This window comes from Setaria italica, chromosome IX (genome assembly GCF_000263155.2).
Source record: "Setaria italica strain Yugu1 chromosome IX, Setaria_italica_v2.0, whole genome shotgun sequence".
Classification (NCBI taxonomy): domain Eukaryota; kingdom Viridiplantae; phylum Streptophyta; class Magnoliopsida; order Poales; family Poaceae; genus Setaria; species Setaria italica.
In genome coordinates this window covers 42586630-42607163 of record NC_028458.1, presented here as the reverse complement: position 1 = coordinate 42607163, position 20534 = coordinate 42586630, and the positions used below count along the sequence as shown (strand labels likewise).

Below are 20534 nucleotides of genomic sequence, written 5' to 3'. Positions count from 1 at the left end.
CATATTTAAATCAACGTCGATTACACCATCTAGGCACCCACCTCTTCTCTTCTTCAACTTAATCAGTCATGACATAGCGCTAGCTTTGATGAAAGTTTGCAACCAGGACATAGTGATCTTACAGAAGATACTTTGCAAAACCAACTTGGTAGCTGAAATACGAGTATTAGCTAACGTGTGATAGCAAAGACTTTTAAAAAAAAACATTAGCTAACATGTAAGCTGCCTCCGTGGTATTTTTTTCCCCACATGTCGTCCTGCATCCGCACGACCATACCCACCTGCCAAGTTGTTATTCTCAAATGAACAATTTGGGAGATGATGTACCTAATTGCACACTTTATATACTAATAACGATTTTAACTCTTTATTTAACTCCCTAATTCCCCCCCTCTCTCTCTCTCCCTCCCTCCCCTAATCATCAGAGCGGTCATCTCTCGTCGGACACACATACACCAGCACACTGTTGACTGATGAATACATTTGGTGCTCAAACACAACACTCCTTTTGGTGTTTTCAAAGATCATGTCCTTTGGTGTTTTCAAGGATCCTATCCGTGAGACCGTGACAACGAAGTAAGCTTTGCACAATACAGTAACCCAACACAAATATCCAGTTCCAGTTTGACCAGTCATAGTTCACCTATGGCTGAATGAATACCCTTGCATTAGGGACTATCTTGAATGCTCAAAAATTCATACAAAACACAAGTTCAATTCTCGTATGAAACGGGAAGAATTCACCGTTCCGAATTGGAGCCTCAAATTAATTAGTAAGCATACATCAACAAGTAGAAACAAGGTCCGGCGTCAATTAATTAGGTACACTCGTATCAGCGTAGTGAATGCATCACGGCAGCTCACGCCCTGTCTTGCCGGCCAAGCCCCGACGACGAGGAGGAGCCGCCGCCGCCGCCGCTACCTCCTCCTCCTCCTTGATGGCCGAAACCCCCTCTCCCTCCCATTGCCATGTGATGCTGTTGGTGTTGCTGCTGCTGCTGCTGTGGCGGCGGCGGCGGCTGTTGATGCTGCTGCTGTTGCGGTGAGCCGTACATGGGCTGCCTCATCATCATCATCATGCCGCCGGCGCCGGGCGCGCCGTACCCGGCGTACCCGCCGGCATTGGCGGCGCTCCTTGCGACGTCGCCCTGCTGCTGCTGCGCGGCGGCGGAGCCCGAGGAGGCGGCGGCCCTCTCGCCCTCGATCTCGCGGAACTTGTGGAGGTAGTGCTTGAGCGGCTCGACGTAGTCCTCGAAGCCGAGCGTGGTCATGGCCCAGAGCAGGTCGTCGCCGTTGATGGTCTTGCGCTTCTCGCGCTGGCACTTGTCGGAGGCCTCGCCGGTGATGAAGGAGATGAACTCGGAGACGCACTCCTGCACCGTCTCCTTGGCGTCTTTGCTGATCTTGGCGTTCGCCGGGAGCGCCTTCTTCATGATCCGGCTCACGTTGGCGATCGGCAGGAACCGGTCCTGCTCCCGCGGCGACGAAAGCTCGCCGCCGGCGTTGCTCGGGCCGCCGGAGTCGTTGTCCGAGTCCGGCATCCCCGCTCGAGCCGTGGTGCCTCCTTCCTCCTCTGCCTCGATTCAAGAACAACAAGGCCGCCGAGGATGCTGGGTTGCTGACGCGATGAATCGAAGCATCAACAACACCTCTGCATGGTGCAAGAACAGGAACCACGAAGACAAGGAAAAGGAGGGAAAAAAAATTTGTCGTGGGGTTTGTGCCCTCGAGAGATTTGAAGCTCGAGGAGGAGAGCGAAGCGAGCAATGGTGGGGAATGGGCGGGTCCGTTGGATCGCGCGGATAAGAACGCATCCAGGTGTGAACGTGGTGCGCCTCACGCCGTTCGTTTGCTGATAAGTATGTGCCACATGGCGATTCCGTCTCCGTGGATGGGCGCCACGTAGGATCGATCCGCGCCGTCGACGTGGGCCCGGGAACACGTGGGACGGCGCCCCGTCCGTGAGGTGCGCAAGTGCCCGGTCTGCCACCTAGGACGCTGCACTCGGACCAGCCAGATGAGAGGAAGCACAGGAAGCAGACCGGCTCCTCAGATGCAGACATGCAGTCATGCAGATGCAGGCGAGTAAATCTGCAGAACATTTCATGTTCTTTTTCTGTTTACAGCTTAGCTTACACAAGGATGAGTAATGTGTAGAAACCCATCTTAACTTTTCACTTTCTCAGTGATCTATCACAGGCAAGGTAAAGAAACTTCACTAACAGATGCCATTCCGAATTTCTTGCTTCAGTGCCCATACAAAAGTTTCTCATACAACAGCGCCCAGCTGGATTTACATAACTGACCGTTTCTAACTGACTAACCGAACTATTCTCCAAGGCCAGACCTCAGCTTTCCGTGACTCGCTATCCTACAAGAGTTAGGCCATCAGTTGTAACCTCTACTGATACAAGAAGCCCTGCATAAGCTGGATCTCAAATCAACTTTCTTTTACAACCTACATCCATCTCATCACACTGGGCTTTCTTCAACCGCGCTGTCGCTGTTGCCTTTCACATCGCCATCAGTCCTTCCATTCTCAGCAGCACCATTCTTGACAGAATCTACATCAACTTTGGCGTTTGCATTGTGATCAGCATCTTCAGCTTTACCATTGCCACCAGCATCTGCCTGACTTTGTTCTGCATTTATATCCCCCTCTTTTACTTTGCCGTCTTTATCACCATGGATTTCTACATTTGCACTGTTCTCATTGTGATTAGCTTCCTGAGCTTTGCCATCTGTGTGTTCTGCACATCCATCATTTCCACGATTGTTAAATTCTTCAGCTTCACAACCATTGCCAGTTTCTGCATTGCTGCCAACATTCTGACCCCTGCCTTCTTCATTTCTACAGTCTTCAGTGACATTGTTTTCTCCATTGCTAGCCCCTTTCACATTGTCATTTTTAGAACCTTCTAGGGCTTGAGCATTGCTGTTCTTCATAGTCTCAGCTTCATCATCACTTGAACCTTGTATGGCGCTATCACCGTTTACAATGGGCGCAGCCTGTTCACCCTCTCCATCCTTAGTTAATTCGTCATGGATGTCTTCATTTTGTGTATCAGCATTGGCTTTGTGGTCTTGTGAACCTTCAGCAGCATTACTGTTGTTTCTCTTAACAGCAGACTTCACAGAAGCCCCACCATTGATGCCTTTTTCATTAGGACTGTCATTTGTGTCCTTTGAACTGTCTTTAGTTTTACCATCTGAACCAGCTTGAAGTGCATTTCGCTTGTCAATACCAGATTCAACTGTTCGAACCTGTGCCGTTTCCTTGGCAGCTTGCTCAGCTCTAGCCTTTGCTTCTGCTACTTCCTCCTCTTCCAATTCCTTCTTCTCGGCCTCCTCCGTTAGCCTAAAGAGCTCCTCTTCTATCAGGGACCTTATTAGTGGCTTTCTCTCAAACAGATCCTTCCCAAAGTATTTGTCTGAAGATATGAAATCAAGTCAGAAAGCTCCGTAAGATAAAAAGCAATGAATGTTCAGCTTCATAGATGCCTTTGCAATAAAATAATGACCAGCCATATCTGCAAGGATCAGATATAAAAGGCCTATGGAAAGGAAGTAAGCAAAGACATACCAACTTCTTTTACAACATCTCCAAAGGTCATCTGAAATGGATGAAAAGAAAAGAAACAGAGAAATGTAAACCATAGGAGGAATATCTCAAATAACTACTGTATATTAGTATAACCCAACATAACACTATAACAGATAGGTTGTTAAAGACAAATGATGTGCAGTGTATCTCACCGTGGCAAAGTCTGCAGTATCCAAGATAAGAAAGACAGCTTCTCTCAGCTCATCCTTACTTGGTTTCATTGTCAGTTTTCGTGGTTTTGTGTCTCCTTTAGACTCCTGTTTACCTATAATGGAAAGGGATGGTTTTCAAAATTAGGAACCAGGGGTCATCCAAACTGTTAGAAAAGCAGTTAGCTTGTACATAATAACGTCAGAGAAAAGATACCAAAGGAACGCTTATGCAACCTAGCAGTTGAAAGGGTGGTGTGGAAGCAATAGTTTCAAGTTTCATTCTCTTATTTCAACTCCAGCCCAACCTATGTACTTGACTTTTCCATACATTTGAATCTCTGCTGTTGATCTTTACTAGCTCATTTACTTTATATATACCCCTACTAATTCGGGTCAAATAAACATTTGACAAAAAAACCCTCTATTAGACCAGGCACTTCAACTCCAGCCCACATGAATAATATTACAATACCTTCTTTTCTGGAACAAATATATACCATATATTCTCTTTGTAATTATCATATTAAGGTTTTTTTTGTATATTCTTCTGAGTTCTAATTCAAAGGCATTGTTTTCTGGCTTTGAAATAGCATGTGGAACATGCTCTAGTTTCTTTATTACAGATTATTAAAAAAAGTTAATTTACTACGGGCTACCTAATGGCTGGACCTGTAAAAGGTGTCTTTTCCAGTCACATTACTCAGTTCCACCAACAGTTCAAGCAAATAACACTCCTGGTGCATTCTTGAATATTGAACATACTTTCTTTGTTTTATGTGTTATCCACTTGCAGACAAGAAGCACAGATGCATAAGTCATAGCAAATCATCCAGAAGCATACCACAAGATTTGACTTTGCAGTCCTCCTTGGGAGTTGCTTTTTTCTTGGTAATAGAAGATGTCTTTTTAAAAGCCTTCATGTCAGTACTATCACCATCAGCAATCTTTACCGACTTTTTAGATGGTGTGGTAATCATTGCTTCATCTGTAGGATTTGGCACTTCACTGAGAGATACTCCATCCAAATCTTCCGATACACAGCCATTTATCCTCTCAGCAGGCTCAAGGTTGGTTCGTTCCTTGGGGAATTTTCCTTTCTTATTATCAGCACATATATATCTGTTATCCATCAAGTCACAGTCAAAATATTTTTCTCTATCCTCCACACCATTCCTCCCATCAGCTTCCTCTTCACCTTCTCGTTTCTTTTTCTGCGTTAGTTTGAAAATAAAGAAATAAATAAAGTGGAAGTAGTAACCGCTAAACTAGTTTTTTTGACAAGAGGTATAAGTTATGGAAAAGATGAAACCTGAAAGAACTTGCAGAGCACACCATAGGTCAAACCAAAATAATTATAATATCCTTACAGAAACAAGGAGCTTTGCCAGTGATTCTAAAAACAGGCTGCAAACATACAAACATAATTCCAAAAGGACAGCATACCTTTGAAGGTTTACCACCAGACAAACTTTCTTCTTCTTTCGTACGCCTTTTTTTCTTGATTTTCTACAATCGATAAGACACACGAAAAAGAATCAGCGTGCCAATGACAATGGGGCTGTAGGGTTAGCAGTTATGAAGAAAAACGACAACATCTGCTATCATTTCTAGATGAAGTGTTCTAGAAAATTGCAGTTTAGGACCTTATCGGAGTTTGTGCCATCAATGCCAGAACAGTGGCCCTTCACGAATTCCATCAGAAATGACACAAGTTCCTCCTGTAAAAGAAATAGAGATGTTTTCCAATGTGCATCATCTGGCAGATGATGGCAGAAGTTTCAAGCATTTAGCTGGACCAACCTTCCTATTAGCTCTTGAGCCAATGACATCAAACGAACGGCACAGTTCGATTAGTGTATCCCTTTTACATCTGTTGAGCTTCTCCAGTAGATCTGCTCGTAATATTTCCTGTTATCAGTTCAATACCATGAACAGGATCAACGAAGCTGCAACAAAATAACAGGAGAAAGAAACACATTGATTGACTACAGCAAGCTGTTTCCAAATGACAATATACCTCTTCTTCATGACAAACATTCCCAGTGAGTAGGAGAATTTGCTCTCTCAAGTCATGTACCTGGTAATGGCAAACCAAATTAGGAGAAGTTTCTGAAGATTGAAGACAAAATCCACAATCATCCAACTTAACTGTATACTTTATTTACATTTGGCAAACAAACATATTGCATAATCTAGTCCAAGATTTGCTTCAGCACTATAATAACAAAGACGCATATCCATCTAATTTGTCACAGCTTGAACATCTGTTTCATCATGCTAGTGAGAACCATCAAGACAGTGATCTATGAGCTTAGAGACCAATATTGTATCACTATCAGTGCTCAAGAAAGTTTAGAAAGTCTCTAACAGCAGAACCTATCAGCTACCGAGCAATTAGCATGATGCGTGCACCTACTCGGTGCAGAGGCCCGGACCTTGTTTCAGTGATGAAAAGTTTCCTTTTTCTAAAAGGCCAACAAATTAGCATGCTGCGTGCGTCTACTCAGTGCAGGGGCCGGGACATTGTTTCAGTGATGGAGTTTCTTTCGTCTAAAAGACCAAGAAATTAGCATGCATGCATGAGGGAGCAGGATAATCCTCCTCATGGGAGTTGTTAGCCTATCTTTGGCTCCTTAATTTGTACAAGCAAATGCAGTAAATTTCAAGAGCACCAGATGTGAGTGCGAAGGCCCTCCAAGGCAATGGAACTTCGCAGTCCATATATATGATCGAATCTGAATCGGACAGAGGAAACCCGAAAGGAAATTTGGCTTGGTACCTCTCAAAGCAGATAAATCGGCCCGTTTGGCTAATGCACATCTATGTACCAACAAGAACCAAAACCTACCGATTCTTTCTCAACGAAGACCCAAGTAGGCTGCTTAATCGACTTAGTTTCTGAAGCCACCTGCACAAACGCCAGAGGAAACAAAACAACCATCAGTTTAGAGCTTAATTTCTGAAGCAACCCACACAGTCAGAACATTGAATTCGTGGTTTCGCCGACCCCGCACAAGCACAGGCAGACAGCAGCAAGAATCTTGCTGTTCTTCATCCGTCCATGGGTAACGGAATCGCTAGCTAATCACCAAAAAAGAAGAAGACCTTCCCCCGCTTTGGCATCCCGATCTGGGATGTCCGCGCCCAGGCGCAAGCAGGAGAGAGGCCCATTTTAGTTTTAGCTCGGCCGCTCGGGATTCATCAATCAGCCATGCGCGCATGATGTCATCAGAAAAGAAGGTACGGGAGTGCGCGCGTATGCTCACCTTGGATCGATTCTCGCTGGCAGCGGCGCCCGCGCCGTCTTGGCAGTCCATGGCGCCGCCGCGGTAGCTCCCTTCCGTTGGTCAGCGCTCAGCGGGCGAGGGCGATGTCTCCGAATCCGAAGTGAGGAGGGTTCACTGTCAGTTCAGTTCAGTTCAGTGAGAGCTGAGTTCAGTCTGGCTGTGGAGGACTCGCCTCACTGGAATCGGCTGCTGAGCCTGAGCGGCGGAGTGGAGAAAGAGGCACTTGAACCTAACCTGCCGAATTAGGAAAACGATAGGGGTGCTGACTGCTCTGAGTAAATCAATTTGGGAGAAATTTCGATATTTACCGCTCAATACGCGCGCCTGAATTAGACGTCCAATTCGCATGCCTTTCGATATTTGACACTCCACACATGAATTGTTTCGATTCAGGGTTGCTTTTCCTCTTTTCTCAATTTTCATCCTTTCTTTATTTTTTCTCATCAGGCTCTAGTGAACAGATAATAATACCCATGTTCTTAACGCTTTGCATGAACCAAAACATAAAAGCAAGAGTACGTTTTCACTGATTCTTCTTCCTCAGGAAATTTTTCCTCAACTTCACAAATTTAATCATGGAGCTCACCCATAGAACCAGAGAATCTCAACCACGAAATGAAACCGGAGAAAGATGAAATAGAACGAGGGAAGGGATGAGTCTGATTTGGTGGTTTTTTGGCTGGATTTGCATGAGTTCCTTGCGGTGGTGCACGGCGCCCGGAATTGGCCAGCTGGCCTTCATGGTTCATCCGTGACATAGCTGCCTGGGTCCGCCGCCTGTGCTGCACGGCCCATGGCTGCCTCCGCCCGCCTACGCTGCACGCCTGCGCGGCCCATGGCCACCTTCGCCCTCCACCTGCCTTGCCCGCTCCACGGACACCTGCCGCCCAGCTTGTGTCGCGTGCCACTGGCGCAGGCTCGCAAGGAGCGGCGGCGCCGCCGGAATGTGGCAAGGACGCACAGAATGCGGCAAGATGCAGGGTAGTAGTAGTAGGTGGAGGATAGGGTGCTATGTACTTGTTGTTGCTTGGCTGCGGCGAGGAGGCCTCCGAGGCTCCGAGCCGACGGCGGCGGCAAGTTTTTCCGTCACCGAGAGAAACAAGAGACGCACGTGAGAGAAAAGGATAAGGGTAAGGCATTATTATCCGTTCACTAAGGCGGATGAGAGAAAAGAAAAAAGAAAAGATGAAAATTGAGAAAAATTGAAGAGAAACCCTTGAAACGAAACAATTTGCGTGCGGAGTGTCAAATATCGAAAGGCATGCAAATTGGATGTCAAATCCGGTGAGGCTCACGTATTTTGTGTCAAATATCGAAATTTCTCTCAATTTAGTGGCTGTTTTGGCAACAAGGCCTGTTTTCTACTCCCTCCGTTCCAAATTATAGGTCGTTTTAATTTTATTAGATTAATAGATTTTGCTATACACTTAGATATACCTCAGATCTAGATGCATAATAATATTTATGCATCTAAAAAATTAAAATGGTCTATAATTTGGAAGAGGGAGTATGATTTTGGCAACTTCGTAGTTTTTCGCATACTCTTCTTGAGTTTCATGTATTTTCGTTATGTTCAATGGCAATGGCAAATAAAAAAAAACTAACGGAGTGAAAATAGAGATGCCCACCCACTTTCAGATAACAGAAAGAGAGACATGAAAGATTGGTTTCGTTTTTGCTATAAACAAAGCCAGGATCAAAGATTGCGTGCAAGAAACTGAGAAACGATTCCGAAAAGAAAGTAGGCGCCGTGCTACTCTCTCCTGTGGTAAATTTGGAAGGATTTTCAGAAGAAAACAGTCCATCTTTAACGGTACACAACTAGGCTATATTAGTGTTTGAAAATAACTAGTATAAAAATATCCGACGGTCAAGATTAATTATATACTATTAGAACCTTCACATGTGGTATGGGTAGTATACATGAGTAGTGTAGGTAGTATAAGATTATCACGGTAAAAACACACAAATGACATGATTATAATTTTATTTTTCACAATAGCATAAAGTTTAAAAGTCCATTCTATTTTAAGTATCACTTTTACAATTTAATAATTACTAAATTATCTATAATAATAATAATGAACGATTAGATTTTACGTATACACTATTAAGTAGAGCTCTCACTTAAAGCGAGGGCATGCAACTTGAAGAACGCATCTCGGATCTGATTTAAAGGCACACACTATTTGGTATTTGCGCAGTTTTAACATGTGGCCATATATGGAACGAAAACACTGAACAGAGCTGCTTTATCCATCATCTTTCCCTTTCTCCTGCGAGAGGTTCTTTATTCTTTCAATTTCCAACAAAAGAATGCACAAACAACCGCAGAGCATCGCCAATGGCTCGACCTTTGGCTAGAAGGAGCCGTCGTCGCTGGTGACGTCGCCCCACCTGACGTTGTAGTTTGCGGCGAGGTAGTGCGCGCCGACGGGTCCCCTGCTGCCGTACGGGTAGAGCTCCGGCGCCACCCTCCTGTCCTCCAGCTCCCTGAGCACGGGCGTGAAGATGGCCCATGCCGCGTCGAGCTCGTCGCTCCGGATGAAGAGGCGGCGCTCCCCCTCGATGGCGTCCAGCAGCAGCCGCTCGTACGCGTCGGGGATCTCCCGGCGGTATCGCTCGGAGTAGAGCAGGTTGAGGTTGCTGCGGTCGAGCCGCATCCCGAGCCCCGGCACCTTGTTGTTGATCTTGAGGTAGATGGCCTCGTCGGGCTGCACCCGGAGCACCAGCTCGTTGGTCGCCGTGTCCGGGTCCGTCCCGACGCTCCGCCGGTACAGGTTCCCCGGCACGCTCCGGAACTGCACCCGGATCTCCGCCCGCCGGGTGTGCAGCGCCTTGCCGGCCTTCATGAGGAAGGGCACGCCGTCCCAGCGCGCGTTGTCGATGAAGAGAGCGGCGGCGGCGAAGGTGGGCGTGACGCTGCCCTTGGGCACGGTGGGGTCGTCGGCGTAGCCCGGGAATGACCTGCCGCCCCGGGTGTGGCCCTTGTACTGCCCCACCACCACGTCCTCCACCTTCAGCGGCCGCATCGACCGCAGCACCTTCACCTTCTCGTTGCGGATGTCCTCGGCGTCCAGGCTCACCGGGGTCTCCATGGCGAACAGGGCCAGGATCTGAAGCAGGTGGTTCTGCATGATGTCACGGATGATCCCGTAGTTGTCGAAGTAGCTGCACCCAATCCATCCATCATTATCGGTTCATTTTCATTGAACTTTGGCTAATTAAGTTTGCACTGAACATTGCATGGAAATGGAACAAGGTACTGCAGACCCGCCTCGACCCTCGGTGCCGAAATCTTCAGAGAAGATGAGCTGCACGTTCCTGATGTAGTTCCTCGACCACAGCGGCTCAAAGACGAGGTTGGAGAAACGGAGGACCGAAAGGTTCTCAACAAGCTCCTTGCCCAAATAATGGTCAATCCTGCAGTATACATTCAAATCTAAGTGTTCATTTGGATTTGCTACAGTTCACGATCGAGTATGAGAATGTGTTCATGGTATCAACTTGCCTGAATATCTGCTCCTCGGCCAAGTACTTCTTCAGGGACCGAGTGAGCTCCCCTGAGGACTCCGAGTCGCGGCCGAACGGCTTTTCCACTATAAATCTAGTCCATCCGGTTGAAGAAGACGCGGTGCGGCTAGCAGATCTTACCACATCGACGAATATGTTTGGCGGGATCGACAAGTAGAATAGCCTGTTTGGTACCTTGCCTTCCTGATGACACAAAATTCTGAAGCGCGGTTATTTCGCATTTCACCACACAAATGCATCAGCTAACCTTAGAAACTGAACTCCAATCAGAAGAAAGGTACTATATGCAAAATCATCGCTCTTCCATACGATTTTGAGAACATTTTCTGAATTGCACGGCAGATTAGGTATAGCGGGCACGATGCTTGCTGAATTTCAAATCCAAACTCGATTTGCGATATCCGTACCTCTTTTTCTTTAAGCTTCCTATCTAATTCAGCAAACCCCTCCTCTGAGTTGTACTGCCCAGATTGGTAGAAGCACCTCTGCAGAAACTCCTCCATCTTATCGCCACAGTTCTCCCTATTGATCGCTCAAATAGAATTTCCATTACATTTAGAATATAACTTTGGGGATTGAGAATGTCTGCAAAAAGTATGAAGTGATACTGATTGGATGGTTGACAAGCTTAGACGGATTGCATACGTAGCAGGTAGTTGTTTGAGTCACTAAACTTAAAAACACTGAATTTCTGAACTTCATATACTCTTTAATCTATGGCAATACTCCTGAAGTTCATTTAAAAACAAACCGTAAATGATTTGTAGTGATGTAATATTGCAATGCCGTAGTAGTAAAGTACATAATACGATTTCCTATATTTTGGCTCTTCAATCTGATAGCTAGAACTGGAGCCATGGTGCAAAACTATTGTAGTGTTGAACTGTTGAATTATACCAATACATACTAATTTTTTTGCTAGTATACCAATACATACTAATGACAGAGCAAGAACATACCTTTTGTCAATTCGACATGTCAGTGTCATGCTAATCATGTTCCTAAGCTCTTCATCGCTCATCTTGCTACGGGCATAACCAAACACTGTAAAATGCTGCATTAACCATGGTTAGCTGTAACTGAAACTATCACACATTCAGTAGCCCCACCCAAACCAAAACAGCCACAGCAAGGTTCATGGAACCGCATCATCCACAGCCGAGCAATGAGGTCACAAACCTCCGGGAGGCAGTCCTCGTAGAACAAGGCGAAGAGCGCCGGGAAAATCTTCTTCTTGGCAAGGTCGCCGGAGGCGCCCACGACGGTGATGCTGACGGTGCCCCCTCCCTGCTTTGGTGGCCCATCTCCGGCTGGCTTCCCATCTAGCACCTCTGCATGAACTACCTCTGCTTATAGCCACCATGGCACAGCTAGCTAGCTAGTTGCTAGTTCAACGGTAGGTAGCAGCAGGCGTTACCAATACCATTGCTGTTGCTGAACGAGGCACCGATCTGCGGGCGCCCATTGGAGGACCTCGCCCTGAGAAGCCACGTCCTTCTTGCGACAAGGATCCTGTGAGGTGAGCAATGGTGGAACGGCAACTGCTTGGCCCCTGCCTCGCGCGGATGAGCTGAGAAGAAGGCGGCCGGGTGGACGCGAAAGCCGGTGGCGGCCATGGGAATGGGATCAATGGAGCAGGAGAAGGGAACAGGGATGGTCGCGAGTGTTACTCCATTGGGATCAGCCGGAGGTTGAGGTAGATTTGGATACCGGTTTTCAGAAATGGACTTCGATGTTCTTGGCGATTGCAAATTGCTTTGTGAATGCTGACAGTTGGTCGGGACGCGGTGGTCCAGCGCGATAAGTGGTCACGGATAATGCATCCTTCAAGATATTTCTTTTCGCCCGGCCCCTTTCTTCATCGATGGTTTAGGAATATGTGTCTGTGCTACAAGTTAAACTACAGGTCGTCTTTGCGTGTCTCTTGCAATGGGTATCTTTCAGACCAGCATGGGTTTAGTAAAACTGTCCATTTCTGTTAATTACTTCCTTTTTTGAATATCCATTTCTGTTAATTAAACAGAAAGTCGTTGGTACAATATAAATTCCTGCTGTATAAAAGGCCCATATTTATTTGGTTTACTAAAATTTTTCTATACGTCACATGTTTTCATAGTATGAGATGACTCCACCGGTGAGCTAGTTAAGCTGTCACCAGTCACCATCTTATACCCCTTGAGGATGACCTAGAGTGGAGCAACCTAAGGAGTGTTAAGAAGAGGAAGAGGAACCGTAGAAGTTGGAAGTAGCTGCAACAGTAAAGATGATGGGTTTGAAAGATCACTAATTAGGATCAAAAGGAGGAGAAAGCTGATGGGAATGACAGTAGCTTGACATTGCCAACAGGGACAACTGCCTCATCCTCGATTGCCCCATCCACCTCGCGACGACGACGGCCACGACCTCGGTGCGAGTATGTCCATGCCCTTGACCGCCCTATCTACCAAACCTTAGTTGGGATGAAAGGCAGCAATAATATACCAATCTTACTATTACTAATTGGAGGCTCCTTTTGAAACCTCCACATGAAGCCACCTAGGATTCCTAGGTGGACATTCTAGAAAAAGAGAGAAATCCTAAAAATATTCTCACAAAAAAGCAAAACATCCGACCATCAATCGAGAGATTCAAATCATCGTAGCCATTGGATCTATTATGTTTTCTAAAAAATTACCCACCTATACCATTATGAAAATAGCCTAAAGTAACCCCCTAAATCTATATATAAATTACCCACATATGTCATTATATAAAATAAACTAAAGTAACCCCATAATCTTCATCAAAATTACCCACTTATGCCATTATAAACAATATTTAAAATAACTCCCTAATTTGCAACTGAATTGCCTACCACTATTACTTAAAAAACAAAGTAACCCCTTAAATTTGCATTTATATTACCCACACATGCTATTATTAAAAATAACATGAGGTAACCCTACGTTTGAATCAAATAACCTTAATTAAAAATATACGATATAATAATTAAGGTCTATATGCATGATGGGTGATGTGTGTCACCATTTATAAGGATATAAAGTTATGAGAATATACATTTCTATGCTAAAATTATATTTAGCATTATGGATAGTTCTATTAAATTTATGAGCACTCAAACTTAGGGTTCATTAAACAAATTCAAGCCCATACATGCGGTCCAAAGTGGAAAGTTAAAGATTATAAATGTGGATGAAAATATTATAGAGTAATTACTAACTGAAATCTATCACAATTGGATGAAGATATTAAGTATAATATCTACATAAGTATTGTGTTCGAATATTTAACAAACGAGAGGTAGCTTATGGTAATAGTTTTGTAGCAATGTAGTCTCATTTTTTTTCCATTGGAGACTCCGCATTAGTTCCCATGAGACAAGCAAGAAAAAAGAGAGATTCTCATAAAAATTAAAAACATCAAACACCAATCCTGTAAACTCTAATAATCATAGCCATTGATTTATTATATTTTTTAAAAAGTTATCCACCACTGTCATGGTGGAAATATTCAAAAATGAGCTCTAAACCTATACCTAAATTACCGAGCTCAGCTATTATAAAACATAATCTAAAGTAACCCCGTAATCTTTATCCAATTTACTAATACACATCATTATAAAGCATAACTTAAAATGTCTTTCTAAAATTTTATCTATATTACCCACGTATGTCGTTATTAAAAATAACCTAAATTAAATACCTAAATCTTAATCTAATTATCTTCACGTGCATCATATAGAAATATCAAAAAGTAAACTAATATATAATTCTAAATTACCTATTTATGTCATTGTTAATATAAAAATACTACATTAAAGTATATACACATGATGAGTGCCACCATTAGACCATGTATACATGTATGTGCGGAATCGATGAAAAATATTGATTTGTATGCTAAACATAATGTATAGAGGATTGGAGTTGCGATACAAAATGGAAAAAGTATGAATATGAATGAAAAAGTGCATAGAATAATTATTAATTAAAAATCAATCACAACTAGACAAAGATAGATACATATCTATATAAGTATTATGTTGAAGTATTGGAAAAATAAGAGAGTAGTAGGTAAAACAATTTTGATTATTAGCTAAGAGTTTAATTTCTAAATAATTTTCAAATCCAATAGCTTATAAAAACATTAGCCCGTGCGGGAGCACGGGTTGATGGACTAGTTAATCCTAAATTTGTGGTGAATGATAAGGAGAACTTTGATTGATTAGTAAAAAAAAAGCTCTTTTACGGCACACACTACTTAATCGTATAGTATATATAAGATAGTGTTTAGTTTGTGCTAAGGTAACGTAAACGTAAAGGGAATCATATTACAGTGTATTTGGCGGCGGAATGGGCGATTACCCTCTTTATTTAGTTACACTCTGGTAACGTAATCAGATTACGGTATGGGTGTTGTATCTGATTACGGTGGGGAGGAGGAATGACAAGCTTGTATAGATATTATTTAGGTAGGGGATTCGATTATAGTGTCAATTGATTACAAACCACCACAACCAAAATATATGTAATGGGATTCGTTAACTTCAGTAATACGTTACATTTGAGCTAACCAAACACCACCTAAGATCTAACTATTTATTATTATAGATAATTTAGTAATTATTACACTATAAAAAGTGATATTTCAAATGGAACGGTCTTTTAAACTTTATGCTAGTATCACAAATAAAATTATAGTGATACCATTTGTGTTCTTTTTATCATGATACCCTTATACTACTTATACTACTCATGTATATTACCCATACCACATGTGAAAGTTTCACTATTATACACTTAATCTTAACCGTCTATGTTTTTACACTAGTCCTTTTCGAACACTAGTATAACCTAGTATTGTGTACTATAAAAGAGCTTCAAAAATAACATCAATCACATGCAAATTTAACATACTGATTCAAGTGAAAAGATCTCCCAAGATGAGGAGTAAAATCCACAATATGTCCTAAACTTTCATTATAATCAACGATGGGTACTAGAAGTTATCTCTATAAATTTCTAGAGGATTACAGCATCAACAACACATTCATTTAAGATGCAACTTAAAATCTACAACAATAGCCACAACCATCTGGTAAGAGGCACGACATTAGTCAAGTAAAGAAGTTACGTAAACACAAGTCCTCAATGCGTAAAATTTTGTGGACTTGTAGTCCCATGAGTTATCTACTCATTATCAACAACTCAATCGGACACCGTACACCACCCAAACTAATAATCTACCATAATTACTCTAGATAGAAACTGCACTAACCTGAAGTGAAAAACTCTCAAGTCTAATACTTGAATCAACAAATAATCAAACCAACTAACCAAATCGAAATAGTCTAAGTATAGAATGAGCTCACAAAGTTTGGTGTTGATCTACCTATGATTGAACTTCCGATCATGAGCTTGAGAACGATCCGTTTAGAGCGACCAAATATGGATGAATTGACCTCTGCACATTGTTTTTTGTGTGTTCTCCTCTCATCTCTCTTGCACAACCATCACTAGTTGAAGCAAAAGAAGGCTACGTTTTTGTGCTTGCTGCTTCCTCCGGAGAAATAATTTTAACCGTTCATTCGTGCCAAAAGAATTGTGTACGAGCAAGATATTCATGAGCAATGAGAAAAGATTGTTTATAAGACTACGAACTTTTAAGGGCGACAGAGTTTTGTCTTATTTAATCTCATATAATCCAATGCGTCATAGGTTAAAAGTCCGCGGATACCCTATAAAATGATGACATGAAACAACACATCGGAGGTATTATTTCATCCATCAACAAAAATTAGTTTAGTCGACGTGGTAGACCCACAAAATCTCTTTTGAGAGTGGCCTTTAGAGAGGCTCTGCTCTGATAATTATATATAAAAAGAAGAATTGAGATCATAGTGCACTTCATCTTTTTCGTAAAGCGTGATCTATTATCTTAATACAATAATGTTAAAAAGAACTACCACGTTCGTCGCGAGATTCTCGAAATTATCATGTTAATCTAAAAAAGAGAAGAACCTAGACCGTTATATTACTCAAAAAATCCATACATAATATAATTATTAATAGATAAAGAAATCTGAAAGAAAAATTATAAAAATATAACTTGCACGTATAGAAGCCCACGTAAGGAAGCCTCAAGGAAACATCTCCGACCTTAACATGTTCACATTATGGATTCCAAAAAGAAATATATTACATATGTGTGTAAGAACATAGCGCAAAGCTAACTGTTTAGAGCAGCCAAAACACAACCCGATATCGACTGGAGATGTTATGCAATGGAGGCTGAAAGATTCAGCAGCCATGCGATTGGAGCTGGTGCTACAAGTATCGTAGAGGTCATGGAGGTCAGGGGTATGATGATACAATCCGTTTTGGTTCAAGCGGGCAAGCGAGACCGAGAATTGAACGGGTGGTAACCGTTGATGGACCACCGGTAAGAAAGAGGCCTGGAGCGGGAACCATGTCTGAGTTTCAAGGACGATGGATTAAAAAACCATGCAGAGATCAATTTCAGAGAAAGACGAAGGATCAATGGGAACCAGAAGCAAAAAAGATTGTGGTGGGAGTTCATCGTGAACCGGATTTGCCTTTAGTAGTTTAAACTTTAAATGTCACTGGCTGGTCTGGAGAAAGAGCAGAAGAGGAAGAAAAGGAAAGAGTTATTGCCGTCCAAGATTGGACGGTCGCATAGGGCAGAGGACAAAATAAGTCATACTCCTCGGCTTGATGGCTGGATGAGCTATTTGGCTAAAGAAGGCACTTGCGAGCCTGCGAGACGTGAGCTAAAACTGCCATGCTGTTTGACGGCAGAGGAGGCGCTAGGCGTTGTAGCTCTGGCGGGCAGACGCCAGTGATGCCGTCGCGAGCGGCTGGCTGTAACCGGTCAACGTACTAAAATGGAAGCAATAAGGACAAAATATGTTTTAGTTTCAGATTCATGGGTTTTGCGAAAAGAACTTTTTTATAGTTTTTTCATAAAGGAAAGCTCAGTTTTCAAGTAGAAACCTGGAAAGGATGTTTAGCCCACAGCCCAGGTTTCTAAAAAAGAAGTGCACAAGAGGGAAGGCAGGATATGGCCAGACTAGACCTGACCATTTTAAACCCGACCCAGCCCGAGCCCGATAGGTTTTCGCGCCCACGCATCTACCTGGTCGGGCGTGGCTAGAAAATCAAGCCCGAAAAAAATCGAGCCGGTTCAAGCCCACCCAAACAATTAATTTTATTTATTTTCCAACTAAAAAGAACAAGCGGCTCGAGCCAGCACGACAACGCCCACGGACAGTTCGTGAACACAAATTTTTGACCCAAAATGAATCGGGTTTTTTGCTGACCCGGCTCGAGCCTGGCCCAGCCCACAAGACGCTCAGGTCTAAGCCAGACCAGATTGTAGAGCTTGCTTGCATGGCTGCGGTCGCAACTCGCAGTCACAAGCAACGATTGATCTAGCAAGCAGAGGACCATCGTCGCTGAGTTGCTGATGGGCCAACATTTGTTCTTCCCATTGCTCCTTTATTAAATATACAACGGGTTCCTTTACCGTCAATTGAACGAATAAACAAATAAAGAAGTACTAACTACAGATATGTTAAATTGGTGAACAGCAACACCAAAATCATATACTCCTATACGTGCCTACACCGATGGAAAAAGATCCTCAGTGTTTCCTACAGGCTACTGCTACAGATATGTTTTCTACTTCATCTTGAATTGTTCTTCAATATAATATATTACATTTTAGTACTGTAGTGTTAAAATTCACCATATTCGGTGAGAGGATCTACCACATTAATCATAAAAAGAAAATAATATACATCTTTTGTTTTCCTAAATGTACCACGTGATGTTATAGAAGAGAATTGCACCTAAACTCGTCTTATTTAAGCACGTGAACCTTTTGCAACAAGACCACAGAAAGCGGAGGTAATGTTGGATATCAGAAGCATAATGCATAAATCGAACTTCCAATAATGCATAAATCGAACATTGGAAGTGTGGGTGCTTGCAGTGACAATTAGCATTGTTCAGGAGTGTGGGTGTCAGCAACAACAACCAACATTGTGCAGGAATATGGCATGTGGTTGTCAGCAGCAACACCTAGAATTGTGGACGTGTGTGTGCTTCGTGCAACATTGAGGGCAACAAGCACAAGCCACTAAGCCCGTGCAGCTTTTGCAACAAGACCAAAGTCAACATCCTATTGGACTTCAGTCAATGGCTTAGTTAGGGTCGCGAGATAGAAGAGTGGAGGTGATGCTGGACACCAGAGGCATGTGCATAAATCAAACATCGAAAGTGTGGGCATCAGCAATGATAACTAGCTTCGTGCAACATAAAGCATTTTGAACACATGCGTGCTTCGTGCAACATTAAAGACCAGAAGGTGCAAGCCACTGCTTTGCACATGACTACGTACAAAGACGTGGTGTAGATGAAAGGTTGGAAAGAGAGAGAAACAAATAAGGGATCCTAGAGATAAAATCACAATGAAAGAAAGTCCAGCCGAGGCACTGGAGATAGTGAGCCTGATGCATTAATTTCTTGAAGCTCGATCTCCCCCCCAGATGAACCATATAGCCAAGAGAAACCATGAACCAGAATAGAAGAGCTTGCCCCACCCATGAGTAAATATTTCATAGTAGCCTCATTAGACCGTAGATCTCTCTTGGTATATCCAGACAATAGGTAGGAACATAAACTGAAATATTCTGGAGCTACAAAGATAGTTATTAAATCGTTAGCACCACATAAAAACATTCCCCCTAGAGTAGCTGTTAATACGAATAACAGAAACTCTGTTATAGCCATTTCTGTACATTCAATGTACTCTACGGATAGAGGAATACATAAAGTTGAACATAATAAAATAAGAAATTGAAAGATTTCGTTGGCCCTATTGTTCCGATGGAGATAAGAACGGTGAACACTCATGACAAATTTGATCAGCTTCAACGAGAAAAATGGTGGGCACCTAACGATGAAGCCACCATGCTTGGCCTCATGCGATTTCAATCACGAAAACCATTATCATTCATTCATTTGAGCCGTAGAGCTTTTGATGACTTAATTTCATATATACCTCATGAGAGTTTTAATTAGTTGAGAGAGGAGGTGGGTGGGAATCTGTATGCAATCAGGCGTTGTTGTATGCTGTTAACCTCCACCACCACTAACGAGTAGAGCTAGCGGTCAAATCTAGACTGATGGGCGAAAATTTGCACGAACAATATGGTTGTCTATCCCCCAAAACCCATCAAGTCAACTGACAATTGGTGGAACGGGCGACAGTAGGAAATGGAGAGGGCATCCATTAGATGGAGCAGGAGTTGGATCGAGCAGTTAAGCAATAGGTGGTGGAGCAACTTGATAGCATAATAGCAACCACAAGATGGCGCTTTTCGAAGGTTGAAGAGGAATGTGGAGAGCAACGGTAGAGAAATGGCCATTATCTGCGAGGGTTGAGGAGGAATCATCACGTACAATCGGTCCTTATATTTTAGTATAAGGTATCTCCTTTTCTCTTCAATTAAACTTCAAAAAGGCATGCCACAAAATATGACAATAAAAAAATGATAATATCTTGATCTGTTATACAATGACACGACTAAATACAATTATTTACATTCATTTATTTTGAAATAAAATATCCAAATATTGACATAAAAAACTAGCTACCCGCGCAAATTGCGGGCCATCTTAATAAAGCAATGCGCGGGCCATCTTAATAGTGCTTTATGACTATACGCGTAGTTTTCGGTAGCACGCGCTGCCGTTGAGCACGGTCGCTCTCGACTAAACCAAAAGCCTTGGAGCAGAAGGGTCAACTGCGAAGTCAAGGCGAGCAAGACTTCTCATTGTAAAATCTTACTAGTCATTAGCGGAAAAATAAGAGGAGCATGCGTTCTCACTCCCCGCGGATCGATCATGAGGAAGCCAAGCAACGAATAATCAC

At 43.1% G+C, this 20534-nt stretch overlaps 3 protein-coding genes across 6 annotated transcripts; all 3 read right to left on the bottom strand.

Annotated features, from left to right (window-relative positions):
* Positions 1-646: 646 nt before the first annotated feature.
* On the bottom strand, positions 647-1900 carry LOC101762971 (nuclear transcription factor Y subunit B-8). The gene has a single exon (XM_004983975.3). The coding sequence runs from the start codon at positions 1539-1541 to the stop codon at positions 861-863; it is 681 nt and encodes a 226-aa protein (XP_004984032.1). The 5' UTR covers positions 1542-1900; the 3' UTR covers positions 647-860.
* A 186-nt stretch (positions 1901-2086) lies between these two features.
* On the bottom strand, positions 2087-7265 carry LOC101762566. Its single transcript, XM_004983974.4, has 10 exons — positions 7023-7265; positions 6605-6664; positions 5774-5833; positions 5557-5664; positions 5400-5474; positions 5200-5262; positions 4598-4967; positions 3757-3869; positions 3584-3614; positions 2087-3431 (listed from the first exon to the last, which is right to left on the bottom strand). Exons 1-10 carry the CDS (start codon positions 7071-7073, stop codon positions 2473-2475), a joined length of 1890 nt encoding a protein of 629 aa, XP_004984031.1. The 5' UTR covers positions 7074-7265; the 3' UTR covers positions 2087-2472.
* A 1944-nt stretch (positions 7266-9209) lies between these two features.
* On the bottom strand, positions 9210-12385 carry LOC101761612 (glucose-6-phosphate 1-dehydrogenase, chloroplastic). 4 transcript variants are annotated; one of them, XM_022823307.1, is made up of 7 exons: positions 11995-12385; positions 11757-11917; positions 11537-11631; positions 10985-11099; positions 10555-10760; positions 10317-10466; positions 9210-10214 (listed from the first exon to the last, which is right to left on the bottom strand). In XM_022823307.1, the coding sequence occupies exons 1-7, from the start codon at positions 12191-12193 to the stop codon at positions 9404-9406; spliced, it is 1737 nt and encodes a 578-aa protein (XP_022679042.1). In that variant the 5' UTR covers positions 12194-12385; the 3' UTR covers positions 9210-9403. The 4 variants fall into 4 exon arrangements, with proteins under 4 accessions (XP_022679042.1, XP_004984029.1, XP_004984028.1 ...); XM_004983972.4 differs by having other exon boundaries at positions 11757-11908; XM_004983971.4 differs by having other exon boundaries at positions 12001-12385.
* Positions 12386-20534: the final 8149 nt, after the last annotated feature.